Raw genomic sequence first — 18,635 nt, forward strand, 5'->3', positions numbered from 1 at the left:
GAAGTAAATGGAGAGATATCTTATGCTTATGACTTGGAAGACTTAATATTGTTAAGAGCGCAGTATTCCCCAAACTGATCTACAAATTCAATGAAACAGCTATCAAAATTCTAACTTCTTTTTTCACAGAAGTGAACAAGCTGTTCCTAAACTAATAGAGAATTGCACTGGGACCCTGAATAGCCAAAACAATCTTAAAAAAGAGTTTGAAGAGCAAAATTGGAAGGCTCGTATTTCTAAATTTTGAAACTACTTATGTGTTACCAGCATAAGAACAGGCATATAGATCAATGGAATAGGATTGAGAGTTCAGAAGTAAAACAATACATTTATGGTCAATTGATTCTTGACAAAGATGCCAAGACCCCTCAATGAGGGAAACAGTTTTTTCAAGAAATAATGTCAAAGCTACTGGATATCTACATGTAAAAGAATGAAGCTGAAACCTTACTTCACTACGTATATAAAAATTAACTCAAAATAGATTAACAACCTAAATGTAAGGGCTAAAACTATAAAAATCCTGGGAAAAAACCCATAGGGTTAACTCTTCATGACCTTGGACTTGGCAACAGATTCCTGGATATGACACAAAAGCACAAGCCAAAATAAAAAAGATAAATTGGACTTCATCAAATCAAAAACTTGTATATCAAAGGGCAGTAACAGAAACGTAAAAGGAATGGGGAAAATATTGCCTAGTTATACATCTGATGAGGATGCAGTATCCAGAACGTATTAAAAAACCCTGTAACTCAAGAACCCAATTCAAAAATTGTCAAAGGAATTAAATAGACATTTCTTCAAAGAGGCTAAATGAATGGCCAATTTTCACAGGAGAATACTTTCAACATCATTAGTCACTAAAAAAATGCAAATCAAAACCACAATGAGACATCACAGCACCTAGGAGGGCTGCTGCTGCTGCTGCTGCTAAGTCACTTCAGTCGTGTCCGACTCTGTGCAACCCCATAGACGGCAACCCACCAGGCTCTCCCGTCCCTAGGATTCTCAGGCAAGAACACTGGAGGGGGTTGCCATTTCCTTCTCCAGTGCATGAAAGTGAAAAGTGAAAGTGAAGTCTGTCAGTCGTGTCCGACTCTTAGCGACCCCATGGACTGCAGCCCACCAGGCTCCTCCATCCATGGGATTTTCCAGGCAAGAGTACTGGAGTGGGGTGCCATTGCCTTCTCCTCTAGGAGGGCTAGACTCAAAAAATCAGATAAAAACAAGTGTTGGTAAGAATATGGAAAATCAGAATTCTCATGCTTTGCTGCTGTTCAACTCTACCATATGACCCAGCAACCCAAGAGAACTGAAAATGTATGTACATACAAAAACTGTACATAAATGTTTACAGCAGCTTTATTCATAACAGCTCAAAGTGGAAAGTGGAAACAACCCAAATATCCACCAACTCATGAATGGATAAATGAAGTTGTGGTAAATTATTTAGCCATAAAGAAACGAATGATGTTCTAATATTCACTACAATATAGATGAACCTTGAAAACATTATGCTAAATGACAGAAGCTAGACTCAAAAGCGGAGAAGGCAATGGCACCCCACTCCAGTACTCTTGCCTGGAAAATCCCATGGATGGAGGAGCCTGGTGGGCTGCAGTCCATGGGGTCGCTGAGAGTCGGACACGACAGAGTGACTTCACTTGCACTTTTCACTTTCCTGCATTGGAGAAGGAAATGGCAACCCACTCCAGTGTTCTTGTCTGAATCCCAGGGACAGCGGAGCCTGGTGGGCTGCCGTCTATGGGATCGCACAGAGTCGGACACGACTGAAGCGACTTAGCAGCAGCAGCAGACTCAAAAGGCCACATATTGTAGGATTGCATTTGTATCGAATGTCCATAATGGACAGTTCCTTAGAGACAGAAAGCAGATGACCGGTGCCAAGAGTTGGGGTGGTGGGGAGGGGATGAAGAATGACTACTTAACAGGTACAGTTTCTTTGGAGGATATAATGAAAATCTGGGATTAGATAGTAGTGATGTTTGCACAACCTTTTTTAATATTCTAAGAAGGACTTTAGTGGTGGTTCAGTGGTAAAGAATCCAGCTGCCGATGCAGGAGATGTGGGTTTGATCCCTGGGCTGTGGGTTTGATCCCACGTGCTGTGGGTCAGCTGAGCCCACGCGCTGCAGTCACTGCTCCATAAGAGAAGCCACCGCAATGAGAGGCCCACACACCACAATGAAGAGTAGCCCCCGCTCGCCACAAGGAAGATCCAGTGCAGCCAAAACAAAAAGTGATGGAAACAGGGACTTCGCTGGCAGTGCAACGGTCAACCCTTCCAATGCAGAGGGTACTGGTCAGGGAGTTAAGATTCTACATGCCTCTTGGCCAAAAAGATAAAACATAAAACACAGTATTGTAACAAATCAGTAAAGACTTTTTTAAAAGATCCACATCAAGTAAAAATCTAAAAAATTAATAAAGTAGTTAGAAAGTTGAATTTTATGTTAAGTGATTTTCACCTCAATTTAAAAAATTGTATCTTTGAAGAGACAGCAGCAGACCTGAGGAACTGTCCCTGGTACCGAGCCCTAGTTGTTTCCTGGGAAGCAAAGGCCTTGAAATCATTTTGAAACATCACCAACCAGTTATTCTCTAATGCTTGTCCTTGGTTCTGATAGCTTTGGCTCAAGCTGAGACCTCATGTAGGAGTGAGCGACCCAGTGGAGCTCGTCCACCTTGGGTGAGATAACCCTGGTGCTCCCCAGTGCTGGGTGGGCTGGATGAGCTTGTGGTTGTTGACAGGTAGTCAACGTTTGGGTTCATTAGAAGAGAGGATGGCAGGACTAAATGCATAATAATGAGCTGTAAAGGATGGTCAGGGCCTTGCAGCCAACCCAGAGGCTTTTGGAAGTGGGGGCTGATTCTTGGCAAGGCATCCTTCATGAGGATCTCTCCTTCATACCTCTTAACGTCCTCCTTAGTAAGGCACTGAAGCCAGCAACAACAGGGCTTAAGGATTATTTGTGCTTTGGGACTTTAAGGCATGAGCTGAAATGTCTGGTTTACGTGCAAAGAACCTCTTAAATCACTGACCACTGTCCCCGTTTTTCTTTGTATCTGAACAATGTAGCGGTGGCAGTTTAATTAGAAGACAGTGTCACAGCACTTAAAGTAAATGACAGGCTTTCATCCACATGTGCTAACCAGCACCAGGCAGTTTATGACGGCAACATCCTGCTTCATTGTTAATTACCCGATTTTATTAACCTTCAGACGCTTGAACTGTTTTTAAAGATTTACCCATGGCAATTAACTGCAGCCAATTATCTGTAATATGGCATGCATTTGGCTTGAATATGCAATGAGGACCCCTGTTTCAAAGCAGCAGCAGAGAACTCCTATGATGGAACAACAGAATGATTAAAGAAGCGCAGTTAATTTTCCAAGGCCTCTTGCTGGTTTACACATCTTATGAGTCCAAAGAATCATAATGACTCAGCATAGAGAAAGTGCTCAAAACACCTCCAGGAGGATCTGACTCTTTAGAGTTAATTTTCAGTGTGATTTGATGTGATATTTTTGGTAGAGAAACAAAGGAAAGTTTCACCCAAAGGCTTCTTTACCTTTGCTGGAATTAGCATCTCTGAGAGTGTTCCTTCTTAGCAGCCTGTGGCATCCAAGGGTCTCTATTGCTTAGGCATGATCAGAAAACAATCTTGAAGAATTATTTGTGACGCTTAACATTTATTTCCTCCTACAATTATCAAATGTTCATATTTCTTCTGACTTTCTTATAGTTCTGTGCTCATTTTCTTTTGTGATATTCATATTTTTCTTAATAAGTGCTCTTACATGGTAAAAGTTTGCTGGGGTATTTAAATAAGAATTGTACAGCTACTTTCATAAACTTAGTGACTCAAGGTTTTTGGTGTCAAGAATTATGAGTATGTCACAGGTGAATTTGGGAGCTCCCTACCTTTTTTATGGTTCAAAAGTATACATACTATGAATCAGAATCATGTCTGTTTTATACAAGTTTGAAGGCATTCAGTGTTTGTTTGTTTGTTTTTTAATATTTTTACTTACTCGGCTGCACGGGGTCTTAGTTGTTGCCTATGGGATCTAGTTCCCGCATCAGGGATTGGATCTGCCCCACCCCAACTCCTGAACTGCCCCCCACCTCCACCTGGGAGGGCAGAGTCCTAGCCACTGGACCACCAGGAAAGTCCCGAAAGCATTCAGTTTTAAATTAACTTTCACCAGTTTCTTTCTTTTCTTTTTTTGAAGTTTTAGGTCAACTTGGGTTTTCTTGATCATTTGTAGTTTCCTAGATAATGATATATTTCATTCAGGCTTTCAATATCTTAGTCTTTAGCAGAGAATTGACTTGCTAATTAAAAAAAACTTTAATCTCTTTATTAGTCTCAATTTATATTTACCGTTTGGTGCTCTATCAAATTATTTAATTAATTTTAAAAAATTCAGCTCTTGGATTTATTCATCAACACAGTTGTTTCAGGATTTTCAAACTGTCTTTATTATTTTCATTTCTTTTGTGTTCCATACATTTATTTTATTGTTCTTTTCCTAACTTCTTGAAATGGAATATTTTTAAATAAAAGGAAATACTTAAACCTATAAAATTCTCTGAGTATAGATATGACTTTATCTTATACATTTAATAAAGTTTCTACTTTCAATATTTTGTAAATAGTCTAATTTTTCTATTTTCTTTGGTTAAATAATTATAAGCTTTTTAAAAAGACCTGAAGTCTCTTCATAACATGTTACTAATGTAATTTTAGTTCATCGTGCTGTAGGAAGTTGGTCTATACAATGAGAAAATAAAATAATTTTTTTAAAGTGACTTGTATGATCAATTTGAATTGCTTAAATTCTCACCAGCTTAATAGCTTAGTTCAACAGATTTTAGTATATGCCTTTTTATTTGTGGGGGCGGGGGTGGGTGGCGCCAAAGGTAAAGAACCCACTGCCCATGGAGTGTAGGCCAGACCTTTCCTTGATGACACCGCCAGCCCATCACAGTCTCTCTCCAGGCTCAGCCCTGTATTCCGTGGCTCGCCAGTGCTCCGCCACACGGGCGCATCGCCATGCCCCAGCTGCGCTGCGCTGGGGCTCGTTCCTGAATTCACGACGCGCCTGGCGCTCCTTAGGGATGGAATCTTCCTAGCTACCATCATTTATCTCCCACACGACTGTCTTTCACACGCCATTCTGGACCCATGTCTACAGCAGTCTCCTAACGTTTCTAAATGTGCTTCTCTATCAAGTCAGATCTCCAGAAAGTTCCTTGCCTGGACTACACTTTAAGGAAACTCTTGTGTGTGATACAGACACCTTCTCAGACTAGTATTTAGAATATGCGCCCCAGGAGGAGACAGCCTTAGCATTCACTAAGAGCTGTGGTTATAAGAAGGCACCCTTCAAGTTCCCTTTACAAAATTCATATGGTAATGCTCCCTTGGAGTACAGTGCACAGGAAATCTATAGTTACTGAGAGCCTGGTATGCTTTTAATTAGATAATTAAAAATGTAATACAAAATGTCTCTCTTGTTTTGGCTACCAGAAAACTCGGGATGCTATTTCCTCTGACTGTAGCATTTATCGTGTGTCAACTAGCTGTGTGACTTACACTGGCCAATCCTCAGTTTCTTTATCTGTAAAGCAAAAGTAACCATACCTACTTTACACAAAGAAATGTGTGAGAAACCAAGCAAGGTTTCTGGTCACTTGTTCAAAAATACATACCACTGGCTTCTGAGAAACTGAACACCACAATGCACAGTGGCTGGGCCGTGTGAAATAGAGCCCTGACCACAATCCGCCCAGGAAGCCAAGCCCTGCCTCTCCAGGGAAGCGACGCACACCAACCCCTGCCTCTCCAAGGAAGCAACACTCACCAACCCATGCCTCTCCAGGGAAGCGACGCACACCAAGCCCTGCCTCTCCAGGGAAGCGATGCACACCAACCCCTGCCTCTCCAAGGAAGCGATGCACACCAAGCCCTGCCTCTCCAAGGAAGCGACGCACACCAACCCATGCATCTCCAAGGAAGCAACACTCACCAACCCCTGCATCTCCAAGGAAGCGACGCACACCAACCCCTGCATCTCCAAGGAAGCAACACTCACCAACCCCTGCCTCTCCAAGGAAGCGACGCACACCAACCCATGCATCTCCAAGGAAGCAACGCACACCAACCCCTGCCTCTCCAAGGAAGCAACACTCACCAACCCCTGCCTCTCCAAGGAAGCAACACACACCAACCCATGCATCTCCAAGGAAGCAACGCACACCAACCCCTGCATCTCCAAGGAAGCAACGCACACCAACCCCTGCATCTCCAAGGAAGCAACACTCACCAACCCCTGCCTCTCCAAGGAAGCAACACTCACCAACCCATGCATCTCCAAGGAAGCAACGCACACCAACCCCTGCATCTCCAAGGAAGCAACGCACACCAACCCCTGCATCTCCAAGGAAGCAACACTCACCAACCCCTGCATCTCCAAGGAAGCAACGCACACCAACCCCTGCCTCTCCAAGGAAGCGACGCACACCAACCCCTGCCTCTCCAAGGAAGCGACGCACACCAACCCCTGCCTCTCCAAGGAAGCGACGCACACCAACCCATGCATCTCCAAGGAAGCGACGCACACCAACCCCTGCCTCTCCAAGGAAGCAACACTCACCAACCCCTGCCTCTCCAAGGAAGCAACGCACACCAACCCCTGCATCTCCAAGGAAGCAACGCACACCAACCCCTGCATCTCCAAGGAAGCAACGCACACCAACCCCTGCATCTCCAAGGAAGCAACGCACACCAACCCATGCATCTCCAAGGAAGCGACGCACACCAACCCCTGCCTCTCCAAGGAAGCAACGCACACCAAGCCCTGCCTCTCCAAGGAAGCAACGCACACCAACCCCTGCATCTCCAAGGAAGCAACACTCACCAACCCCTGCATCTCCAAGGAAGCAACACTCACCAACCCATGCCTCTCCAAGGAAGCAACGCTCACCAACCCCTGCCTCTCCAAGGAAGCAACGCACACCAACCCCTGCATCTCCAAGGAAGCAACGCACACCAACCCATGCATCTCCAAGGAAGCAACGCACACCAACCCCTGCATCCACAGGAAACAACCCACACCAACTCCTGTATCCAAAGGAAACAACCCACACCAACCACTGCATCTGGAAGGAAACAACCCACACCAACCCCTGCATCCACAGGAAACAACTCACACCAACCCCTGTATCCACAGGAAACAACACTCACCAACCCCTGCATCCGCAAGGAAACAACCCACACCAACCCCTGTATCCACAGGAAACAACTGACACCAACCCCTGCCTCTCCAAGGAAACAACCCACACCAACCCCCGTATCCACAGGAAACAACCCACACCAACCCCCGTATCCACAGGAAACAACCCACACCAACCCCTGCATCTCCAAGGAAGCAACCCACACCAACCCCTGCATCTCCAAGGAAACAACACTCACCAACCCCTGCATCTCCAAGGAAGCAACCCACACCAACCCCTGCATCTCCAAGGAAACAACACTCACCAACCCCTGCATCTACAAGGAAACAACCCACACCAACGCCTGTATCTCCAAGGAAACAACCCACACCAACCCCTGCATCTCCAAGGAAACAACCCACACCAACCCCTGCATCTCCAAGGAAGCAACCCACACCAACCCCTGTATCCACAGGAAACAACCCACACCAACCCCTGTATCCACAGGAAACAACCCACACCAACCCCTGTATCCACAGGGAACAACTCACACCAACCCCTGCATCTCCAAGGAAACAACCCACACCAACCCCTACATCACCAAGGCTACAACCAACATCAACCCCATATCCACAAGGAAACAACCCACACCAACCCCTGTATCCTCAAGAAAACAACCCAGGAAGCCAGGCTTCTATTAGTCACGCTGCTTCTCTGGCAATAATCCCAAAAGCTAAAAGATAACTTCTGCAACAACTGGCCCTCAAAGGCTAGGAGTTGTAACTGACAGCTTCTGTAATTTTTGTCTCTGCCTTCAACTTAGGACCAAGCAGAGAAAGTCAGATCAAGCAGTCACACAGAGTGGCCCCTTCTCATTAGCCCTCCTCCCCTCCCCAGCGAGCCACTCCCCACAGGGCACACCGGAAGCCTCCGCCTTTTCCACAGAGAGCTTCCCCACTCGTCTGCCTGGCTCTGAGAACACACGTGATGGCCCTGCTCTTTGTTTCAGCTCGTGCTGAGTAAGTAGCCTTTGCTTTCCTCATCTGGCTGGGCTCTTTCGATATGCACGCTTTCACGTGTAAGGCGCTGTGCTCACTGCCAGTGGTATGATGAGCAACACGGCCTCTCCCTCTGGAAGCTCACTCTCTAAGGAGAGCCAGCAAACACACAGATGGAGCCAGGCAGGACGCTGAGAATGTCATGAGGGAAACCAAGACAGAGGCGAGCTGGCGGGCAGCTGGGAGTCAGACGCGGTCTGCCTCAGATGGTGGGCTAGACAGGACTGCTCCGTGGCGGAGAGCTTGAGCTGAGGCACAGAGGGTGAGGATAAGCTGGCCACACAGGCGGGGCAAAGAGCATTCCAGGCGTAAAGGGTCAGAGGTGGGAAGCCACTCGGCAGGTTCTAGGAGGCCAGAGAGACTGAGGCCCGGCAGGAAGAGAGCGGTGTGAGAGGGAAACGAACAGTTATTAGCTATGGCTCATAGTGGTTGCTTTGCTAACAACCTCTGTTGCCTCAGCTGCAGTTTGAACCACTCTAAAGACAACTTATCTATCTATGTATTCATTTGTTTGGCTGCCCCGGGGCTTAGCTGCGGCCCTTGGGAGCGCCATCTCTGTTGCAGCGTGGGCAATCTTGTTTTTCAGTCGTAGCACGTGGGACCATGAGTTGCACCCGGAGCCCTCGGCACCAGGCGCTGAGTCTTAGCCGTTTGACTGCCATGGAAGTCCCAGTTTCACACACTTTTGAAGCGGTCACTGTGTTTTTGAAAAGTGAAACAAGTCATTGTGTATGTGGGTTAGTTGCTCAGTGGTGTCTGACTCTTTGTGACCCCATGGACTGCAGTCTGCCAGACTCCTCCGGCAGTGCAATTTTCCAGGCCAGAATACTGGAGTGGGTTGCTATTCCCTTCTCCAGGGGATCTTCCCAACCCAGGAACTGAATCCACATCTGCTACATCTCAGGCAGATTCTTTACCCTTTACTGTCTGAGTCACCAGGGAAGCCATCATTAATTAGAAATAATATTAATAGCTAATATTTATCCAGAGCTTACTATTTTCTACAACTTAAATATTTAATTCTCTACTTAATCGTGTATGGTAGTAATAGTATTTTTTCTTTTTCTTTTTTTTTTTGTATTTTTTCTTTATTACTTTCTTTCTACCAATGAGGAAGTGGAACAGAGAGCTTAGTAAATCTGTCAAAGCTTTGCCAAAGCTGACATAGGAAATGAGTTGCAGGGCAGGATTTGAATCAGCTGGCTGTGAGCTGCTGTGCAATGCTGCCTCTTCAGGCTACACCGCTCCTAGGACTCCTCTCTTGATGGAACACACAGGTCCTCCTGAATATGTAACAGTTGCTATGCTTGCTGGTAGCAGGACACAGTCTGGACTCCATTCTATAATCTCTTATCAGGGGTTCACATAACTTCAGATTATTTATGATGAAGTAACAGGATCTAATGGAACATGAGAAAAATTTCCCTCACAAGAAAAATAAAACACTGTAACATTCTAATAACCATTCTCAGTTTGCAGAACTTATCTACTATTTAATCTCTATCCATAATTTATAACATAGACGTTTCTGTGGGTCAAAGTATGCCCAGCTGGCAAATGGTTGTGAGTTTGCCCTCATGGGGAAACCAATAATTAGCGCAAAGTGGGCACAATGAAGATTGATTTTATTATTTACATAAGTTTGGTCAGAGAAAGAAGCAGGCAAAATAATCTGAGGATGGTAAAGGCGTCGTTAACCACTCCTTTTCCAGGTGGAGTCCTGTTTCAGAGTTGATACCCTCTGACTGCCCCAAGCCTCCCTGGTCAAGCAGCCCCTCTGCCAGGACTGCGCCCGCAGGGCCTCACTTACGTTCCCATCGTGGTTTGGGCATGACAGAGGCTTCCCTGCAGCCACGGCGGTGACGGTCTCCAGAATGGAGGACTCCTCAGCGCTGCTGCCTGGAGATCGCTGCAGCACGTCCATCAGGTTTGTGATGAAGAAGTTGTTCTGGAGCGCGGCCACCCCCTTCTCGGGCAGGATGGAGGTCTGGCGGCACACCGGGCAGGAGAGGGTTAAGCTGTGGGCGGGAATGTAGTTCTGCAGGCACCTGTCCAGGAACAGAAGCAGCGCTGTCAGCATAGTAGGGCTCCTGCAGTAGCTACAAAGCTGCTCTGCATAAACTTTCCTTGTGGTCTCCTTCGCTAGAAAAAGTGCATTTCTGAAGTCAATAGGTCACATTACATTCGACTGGTCAGCCATCTGGACAAATGATGCTCAAGAAAAAATCTCATTGACTCCAGTACTCTTGCCTGGGAAATCCCACAGACAGACGAGCCTGGTAGGCTACAGTCCATGGGGTCACAAAGAGTCAGACATGACTGAGCAACTTCAGTTTAGTTTAGTTTAGTTTGGTACTGTTTCCAAGAGCTTTGCCACACAAGCAAAGTATGGTCCATGGTGAGCATCACTGGCCTCACCAGGGAGCTTGGAAAAAATGTAGACTCCAACTCACAGGGCCCACTCCACGTCTGATGAATCAGACTCCCAGGCAATCTGTATGCCCATTTGAGGTTAAGAAGCATTGGCCTAGAGTAGCTGGTATGGCATTCACGAATTTGTGGAATTTTACACAAATTGGGAGAAACATGTCACTTTTTGTTCTTGTTAGCACTGAAACTCTGTACACACAAGATCATAAGCAGACTGCAGATATTAAAACCACATCAAAGTGGAAACGCTTTGTTTGAAATGGGGATGGGACACACCATCTCTTCTTACCTCTCCTTAAGAGCCATCAATTTCATTCACTTAATCAGCAAAGAAAGAAAGAAAGAGAGCACCAAGTCGTGTCCAACTCTTGTGATCCCAGGAACCTGCCAGGAGCCCGCCAGGCTCCTCCGTCCATGGGATTCTCCAGGCAAGAATACTGGAGTGGGTTGCCATTCCCTTCTCCAGGGGAACTTCCCCACCCAGGAATGAAACCAGGTCTCCCACAATGCAGGCAGAAGCTTTACTGACTGAGCTACGCCACATTAATGATGACGGACGCACACACTTCTCACTAAATATAAAGAATAGCGGGCCCTTGCACAATGTGGGAGTTAGGGGAGCTGACCCCCAGTGCAGTGGAAAATCCAAAAATCCACCCATGACTCAGAGCCAGCCCTTCAATTAGCCAGTTCCTACACATCCAGGGTTTACACCTACAGATTCAACCATCTGCAGATCTTGTCATTCTGTAGTATTAACTACTATTAACTACTGAAAACAATCTGCAAATGATAAATGCATGCAGTTCATGTGTTGTTTGAGGGTCAACTGTACTTCCAACGATCCTGTGATCGCTTTCAAATGTATGAAGAAACACAGGCAGAGAGAGGGTAGGCTACTTGCCCAAGGGACTTAGATGTCCAAACCCAGGCGATTTGGCACCAGAATCTAAGCATGCCATAACTACAATGTTTCCCAGCTTCTATGACAAATAGAATTTGAAAACCTCTTATTTCTCCCCATTTCTCTCATTTTGCAGATGGGAAAACTGACATCAAGGTTAACTGACTTTCCCTATGTTGCACAGGGATTCCCAGGAGGCCCAAGCGATAAAGAACCTGCCTGCCAATAAGACATAAGGATGTGGGTTCATCCCTGGATTGGGAAGATCCCCCGGAGGAGGAAATGGCAACCCACTCCAGGACTCTTGCCTGGAGAATCCCATGGACTGAGGAGCCTGGCGAGCTCCAGTCTGTGAGGTTGCAGAGTCGGATATGACTGCAGTGCCTTAACACGCACGCACACACGTCACACACGTAGACAGCACTGAGTCAACATCAGGGATGAAGTAGCTTCTGCTAAGGTCACCAGCAACACTGAAATCTAACACACATCTTTCCATCCTGCCACTCATCAAGCTTGTCCGCTCCCCGCTCCCGACTCCTTTTTCATCTGTCCTTGCCTTACGATACCACGCTCACCTGGCTCTCCTTCTCCCTGCTCGCTCTCTCCTGCTGAGAGTCAGTATGCTCTGGACTTCATCAAGGCTTATCGTAAGCCCTCTTCTCTCCCTGGGGTATTATACTACATAACAATAAGCGCAACACTCTCATATGTATGTTTCCTCCCATGGATGCCTCCTCTGAGCCCCATACCTGTACACCAACTGCTCTCTTGCATCTCTTCTTAGAGATCTCACAGGTCCTAAAACTCCACGTGTCCAGAACCAAACGCATGATCTTCCCACACTCTTTGTCCTCCTTAGCAGTAAACTGCATCTCCATCCTTTCACCTAAGCAAACCCAAACCAGGAGTGGTTCTTAAAACAGTAAGCATTCCCTTACTGGTCTTCACAGTTCATATCCAACCCATCACCAAAGCCTGAAAGTATCTTTCCAGGCTTCCCAGGTCTCTCCATCCGCATCACACCAGCCTTGCTTAGATTTCTGCAGTCACGCTACCCCTGGAATACTGTCATCTTCCTTGTATCCCCCTCATCCCTCTCCATATTCTAACCAGAGTGGTCTTCCCCAAATGTAAAGTTCAACCTCCTCCCCTCATATCTAAGATGAAACCCTTCTGTGGCTTCACTGTTCTTACAGCCGAGACAAGAATCCACACGTGACGATGTGCACTGCGCACCTGTGTGGCCTGCTTCTGCATTTTTCTGTCTTCCTCTAATTTGCTGCACATCTGTCACCCGAGGCTTATTAAAGTTCTTCCAAAGGTGTCATGGTCCCTCTCACTCTACACCTCTGCTCTGCTCTGCTAAGTCGCATCAGTCGTGTCCGACTCTGTGCGACCCCAGAGACGGCAGCCCACCAGGCTCCCCTGTCCCTGGGGTTCTCCAGGCAAGAACCCTGCAGTGGGTCGCCATTTCCTTCTCCAATGCATGAAAGTGAAAAGTGAAAGGGAAGTTGCTCAGTCGTGTCCGACTCTTCACGACCCCATGGACCGCAGCCTACCAGGCTCCTCTGTCCATTCTTTTCTTCTGCTTACTCCGCTTTGCTAAACTAATTTTTCTTCATCCTTGGGATTCTGCCTAATCATCGCTTCTGCAGGGAAGCCTTCTGCATTAGAGCCACATTTCCTATTATACGGTTGCCTGTGTACTTCAGGTATGTGGCCGTTGTGACTGGTTTAATTTCCTATTAATCTGAATGAATAGGTGGCTAATGACTGGCTGCTTCTCTTGGCTGGAAGCTTCAAAAAGCCAGGGACTGTGTCTGCATTCTCCAAGCATGGCACTCTGGAAGAAATGAGAATAAGAGAGTGGCTGTCCACCGAGCAGCCAGTGTTTGTGCCCAGCAAGAGGTGGAGACAATGGTCCTGGGTCTTCCTCTCCTCTGGCAGCGAGACAAGCCGTGAATTTCTGTCTCTACGTAAAATGTTCTCATTAAGGAAAGTTGCCAACACCTTGCAAAGGAAATCAGTTTAGTGCACATGATGCTCGAACAACTTTCACGTGGCATTCCCTAGGGACTTGCTTTGTCTGGCTCTTGAAAACCTCCAGCACCAGCTACTGGATGTGGGGTGGAAGTGGCCTGGGCTAGACCTGAGAGACAGTGCAAGAGGAAGAGCCAGGGAAGTCTGGAAGTGCTGCTTCTCGCCGGTCAGAGCAAGGGAATGGCAGGCAGACGCTAGCCTGAGCAGGCACCGAACCCTGGCGGCTCTGCCAGGCTCAAGCCAAGTGGGTCTCAGCAGTGAGCCTAAGAGTGCCCAGCTGTATCGATTCCTGAATATCAAATATGACCTTCCCATGTGAGTCCAGGGACATGTGCACAGTTAGCTGGCAGTCATGTTTTAGCCACGTCCATTGAGTCAGGGAGAAAAATCACTCACCTTGTTGCCATTCTGGAATACGAATTACAAAGTACTCAGTACTTGTAATTATGTTCATAATTATAAAATTATGAATAAAGTGCAAAGTATCAGTGCCCTATATACCACTGCTTAAAACAAACAAAAGACTATACATGCACTTGTGTACATGCACGCACACACACACACACACACACAACAACCCAAACAAAGAAAGCAAAACAGAACACCACAACCAGCAGTGACAAATCCACTTTCTCATCCATCCGTCACCACCGAGGGCGTGGCCATCCCACTGTAATCGAGACTTTCCAAAGGAAATCAACTCCAAGCATGTTCAGGGAGACAAGTGTACATTAAACTGGATGGCAAATGTAATTAGCATTGATTTGAAGTCACTGAAAACAGCAATTTTTGTTCTATGATAGGAGGTAGAAAATTTTAACCATGTTAAATTACCAACAACATTTTTTACGCCTAATTGCTGATGGGGTAAGTTGAACATGAGGGTAAAAGTATATTTTGAAAACTGGTTAACTCAGTGGAAAAAACTATTCAAGAAAGAATGTTCAGGTAATTCACAGTTATTTCACACACGCACACACACACATATTTCTTCATGTGAAACATTATCACGTTCAAATACACCATTAGTATGTGTCTTCTGAAGTATCTCTGGAAGAAAACTCCCTCCTTTGAACTAACCCCTCATATAGGCATGTATATTACTTGATTTGTTATGCTGGAGAAAATGATACATTTTTAATTATGTAAATATAAACTCTTCACTCAGTTGTGTCTGACTCTTTGCGACCCCCATGGACTGTAGCCCACCAGGTTCCTCTGTCCATGGAATTCTCTGGCAAGAATACTGGAGAGTGTTGCCATTCCCTTCTCTAGGGGATCTTCCCAACTAAGGGATCAAACCCAGGTTTCCCCTGAACTGCGGACAGATTCTTTACCATCTGAGCACCTGGGAAGACTTTTAATTGGCCCTCATCAAAGATTCTCTATGAGGGCAAAAATGGTTTCACAAAGAACAAAGGGAAAAGTTTTAAAAACCTGAATCTTAAAATATGTAATGCTCCATCTCCCGCGGAAGTAAATCAGTAGCTATTGGATTGCTTCCTCCCGCTTGTAGTTCCTTGAAAGTAAATTCTTTGCAACTCATGGTTACGTTTCTAGATGTCTGTCAGAAGCACAAAAGACTTATCATCTCCCATAGGTAACTGAAGAATTCTGGACAGCACCCTTGGCAGGTTGTAGAAAGTCAGTCTGTGAAACCCCCTTCTCCGAGCACAGAGGCTTACCTCTCGCAGAAAGTGTGCAGACAGGGGAGGACCTTGGGATTCTTGTACCTTTCCAGGCATATACTGCAAATCAGAAACTGCTTGTCAATCTGGCGCACCACAGGACTTGGGATGCTGGTGGCTTCACTGGCCATCCTAGACCACTGACATGGGGGGCCGGCTGTCTTTGACCCTGCACGCTGCTGCTGTCAGACAGAAAAACCAAAATGGAAACACATGTAATAATCTGCAAATACAAATCAATCATCGCTTTATTTGCTAGGGGCACTGCGCTCTGAATATGGGCAGGATTCCATGTCGTGACCCCAGCGTAACCAACTGGCAGTGTTACAGAGGGTGTACAGTGAGGGGCCCGTTTTGTAAATCAATAAAATAATCATATGTCCACCAGCCAAACAAAAAAAAAACTTAGAATAAGGTAGCTTGCTGGGAGACTCACAGATATGGAGAACAAACCAGTGGTTACCAGTGAGGGCAGAGGCTGGTGGAACATATTGATACAGCGATGGGGAAGTGGAGATTACAAACTATTGGGGGAAAGACAGGCTCAAGGATGTACTGTACAACATGGGAAATGGAGCCAATATTTTGTAATCACTGTACATGGAAAGTAACCTTTAAAAATTAAATTAAAAATTAAATTGCTACAAGAAAAAAAAGAAGTATCTTGCTGAATTTCAAAGCAGGGGCAGCTGAAGGGATAGATACTTACATAGCTCTGCCTGTTCACGCCTTTAGCCTCGACTCTATCTGAATATATATTTATAGTCTTATTAAAATATAGTCTATTATAGTCTATATTAAATAGAATAGTCTTATTAGGATAGAATGTATTTTCTCAATTATTATACTTGAAGGGGGTCAAAATATGCCACCTCCAAATAAGCCACTCTGACGTAAGGATTATTTTGAGCTGGAGTCAATTGAGAAATAGCAGATGAAGAAGAGCTCTCTCTCTGCCATCTGTCTACAAAGGCAGGGCACCCATTCCCATTTGTAAAGGTGCCTGCTATCTTCAACACCAGGAAGAGAGGAAGACTCTTAATCACCAGAGTGGAGCCTGCACAACAGACGTGACTAAACAACTCTTATCCACCGTATAATCCCGGTCACCTTCCCACAATTTACTGTCCCTAGCAGTCCGAACTTTTCCTTTGTCTAGTCAATTCCCCATAATTTGTGGTTCTTTACTGAAATAGTATATAAGCTCTTGGGTCTAACTGCCTCTTCTAGTCTGTGAAGCTCCTATCAATGTAAAATTTAAAATATTAAATAGATAAAGTTCAAGAAAACATTTTATCTTGAAAAAAATGAAATATCAATAAAATGTGTATATCTTTTTCTTCCGATATCTGTCTTTTGCCACGTTAATTCACAGGCTTCAGGTATGAACTTAAGTGAATAGAAGAAAAATGGTTCCTTCCCCATATATTATTAATATGCAGGAATGGAATAATTAGAAGTTTTCAATAAAAACTTTGTATGCAGTTCAGAGCATTTTCTTTACAACTAAAGGTTTATAGGCTTCATACTAATATGTATTTGTCACGAAGCAGGGACAAAGGCTAGAGGCAATCTCTATTATTTTAAGCAATGTCTGTTGGTGTTCGTGTGTGGGTATCTGAGGGACGGGCGAAGTGAATTAATCCAGAGGAGGTTTTAAAATGTGAGAGTTCAGGTCAGCAAAGGAGAACTGGAAGAGGGTAACAAAGAAAGCAGAGGGTTATGAAAGAATAGGGGAGGGGAAAATTACAACGTAAAACACAACTCCATTTATCACCTTAAAGAATTTCTGGCTTCTGTCCCACAGGGGTGAACCAAGGCTGAGCTCAAATTCACTTACTAATTGTCTAATATTTGCCAAGGTGTTCACAGCTCCCACCCCAAATCCCAATAGAAATGCTCTATTCAAAAAAAAATGTATGACCCTAGGTGGGAAGTAGGGAAGTACTTATGGAATGTTGAACCCATGACTTTTTCACCCTTTAAACCACTATAACTCTCCTAGACTTGGGTTTTCAGAAGGCTGTGCTATGGAAGCTTGGTTTACATACAACATTTTAACTTGATCCAGGACCTGTGTTCACAGAATCAACAACTTCACACTTTCTAAAAGAAACGTTATTTTCCAAGTACAAATGGTGTTTCTTCTTTCTCTCCACTAAATCATCAACTTTTTAAGAAGTATGTTAACTTTCCTGCAGAAACATATTGGAGAACAGATACGCACACGACACACCCATTTTCCAGCTCCATGCCTTCTGGGTAAGCTCCCTAAAGAGCATGATTAATAAATAGATTGGGCTTGTAAAAGCACCTGCTATACAACTGTTCAGAACTCACTGCATCAGTTAAACGGCGTGGGTGGGACAGATCTAATTAGCCAGCATTATCTGCTAGACTTTCATAGAATGAAAGTACCAGAGCAGAGAGTGATACCCATTGACTGGATTAAATGCAGCCCTTTTCTCAGGAGCTCAAAGGGTTAGCACATCATCGACGTTTCTTTGACTGCATCCCCACTGAGCACTAAGATATCCCTAAGAATAGGGAAGGGATGGATTTGTCTGGCCTTAAGATAAGGAAACCAAAGCTGAGGGTTTAAATGACTTGTCCAAGGTCATCCAGTAAAATCAGTGAATCAGAAAGTTCGGATTTCAAGTTTTCTGCCTTATCTGATAAGTTAATGTTACCTAATCATAAGCAAGTTCAGCACTTTGCTGGGGGGTGTGTGTGTGTGAGACTTGCAAAGATTATAGCCTTCTCACTTCAGCAGCTCCGACACTGGGACAATACAGAAGACTGGTTTAGGCCCTGAGCAAGCATGGCACACCAAGTGATCCAGATACATATATTTTAAGTCATACTATATGGCTGATCCATGTTGAGTTTTGACAGGAAACAACAAAATTCTGTATAGCAATTATCCTTCAATTAAAAAATAAATACGACTTCCCTGCCGGCCCAAAGGTTAAGATTTTATGCTCTCAAGGCAGGGGACCCCGGTTCAATCCTCGGTCAGGGAACTAGATACCGCATGCCACAACTAAAGATCCCACGTGTGGCAACGAAGACCCAGCGTAGCCAGATAAATTTAAAAAATTTTTTAATAAATAAATAATAAAAATAAACTAATTCATAAAATTTAAAAAATCATACTAAACTTTTCAGTTAAAGCCAGTTAAAAATAATTTTATTTTGAATAGCTCTTGAAAATGTTTATGTTGAAATGGAGCAGGATCAAATGGTCCTTGCCCACCCACCATGTC

At 44.9% G+C, this 18,635-nt stretch overlaps 1 protein-coding gene across 15 annotated transcripts in view; it reads right to left on the reverse strand.

The window, feature by feature from the left end:
- Positions 1-18,635, reverse strand: part of TRIM2 (tripartite motif containing 2) — a 183,538-nt gene that overhangs the window by 41,405 nt on the left and 123,498 nt on the right. For 8 of the 15 annotated variants that reach the window (XM_060400929.1, XM_004017189.5, XM_042234261.1 and 5 more), the window contains exons 2-3: positions 15,367-15,551; positions 10,115-10,352 (exon numbers count right to left, since the gene is read on the reverse strand). In XM_060400929.1, coding sequence (XP_060256912.1) covers positions 10,115-10,352; positions 15,367-15,500 — 372 coding nt within the window. In that variant the 5' untranslated portion in view covers positions 15,501-15,551. The remainder of the gene's footprint in view (positions 1-10,114; positions 10,353-15,366; positions 15,552-18,635) is intronic. The other 7 variants (XM_060400930.1, XM_042234263.2, XM_012097332.4 and 4 more) reach the window with 2 other exon arrangements.

Source organism: Ovis aries, chromosome 17 (assembly GCF_016772045.2).
Source record: "Ovis aries strain OAR_USU_Benz2616 breed Rambouillet chromosome 17, ARS-UI_Ramb_v3.0, whole genome shotgun sequence".
Lineage (NCBI taxonomy): Eukaryota > Metazoa > Chordata > Mammalia > Artiodactyla > Bovidae > Ovis > Ovis aries.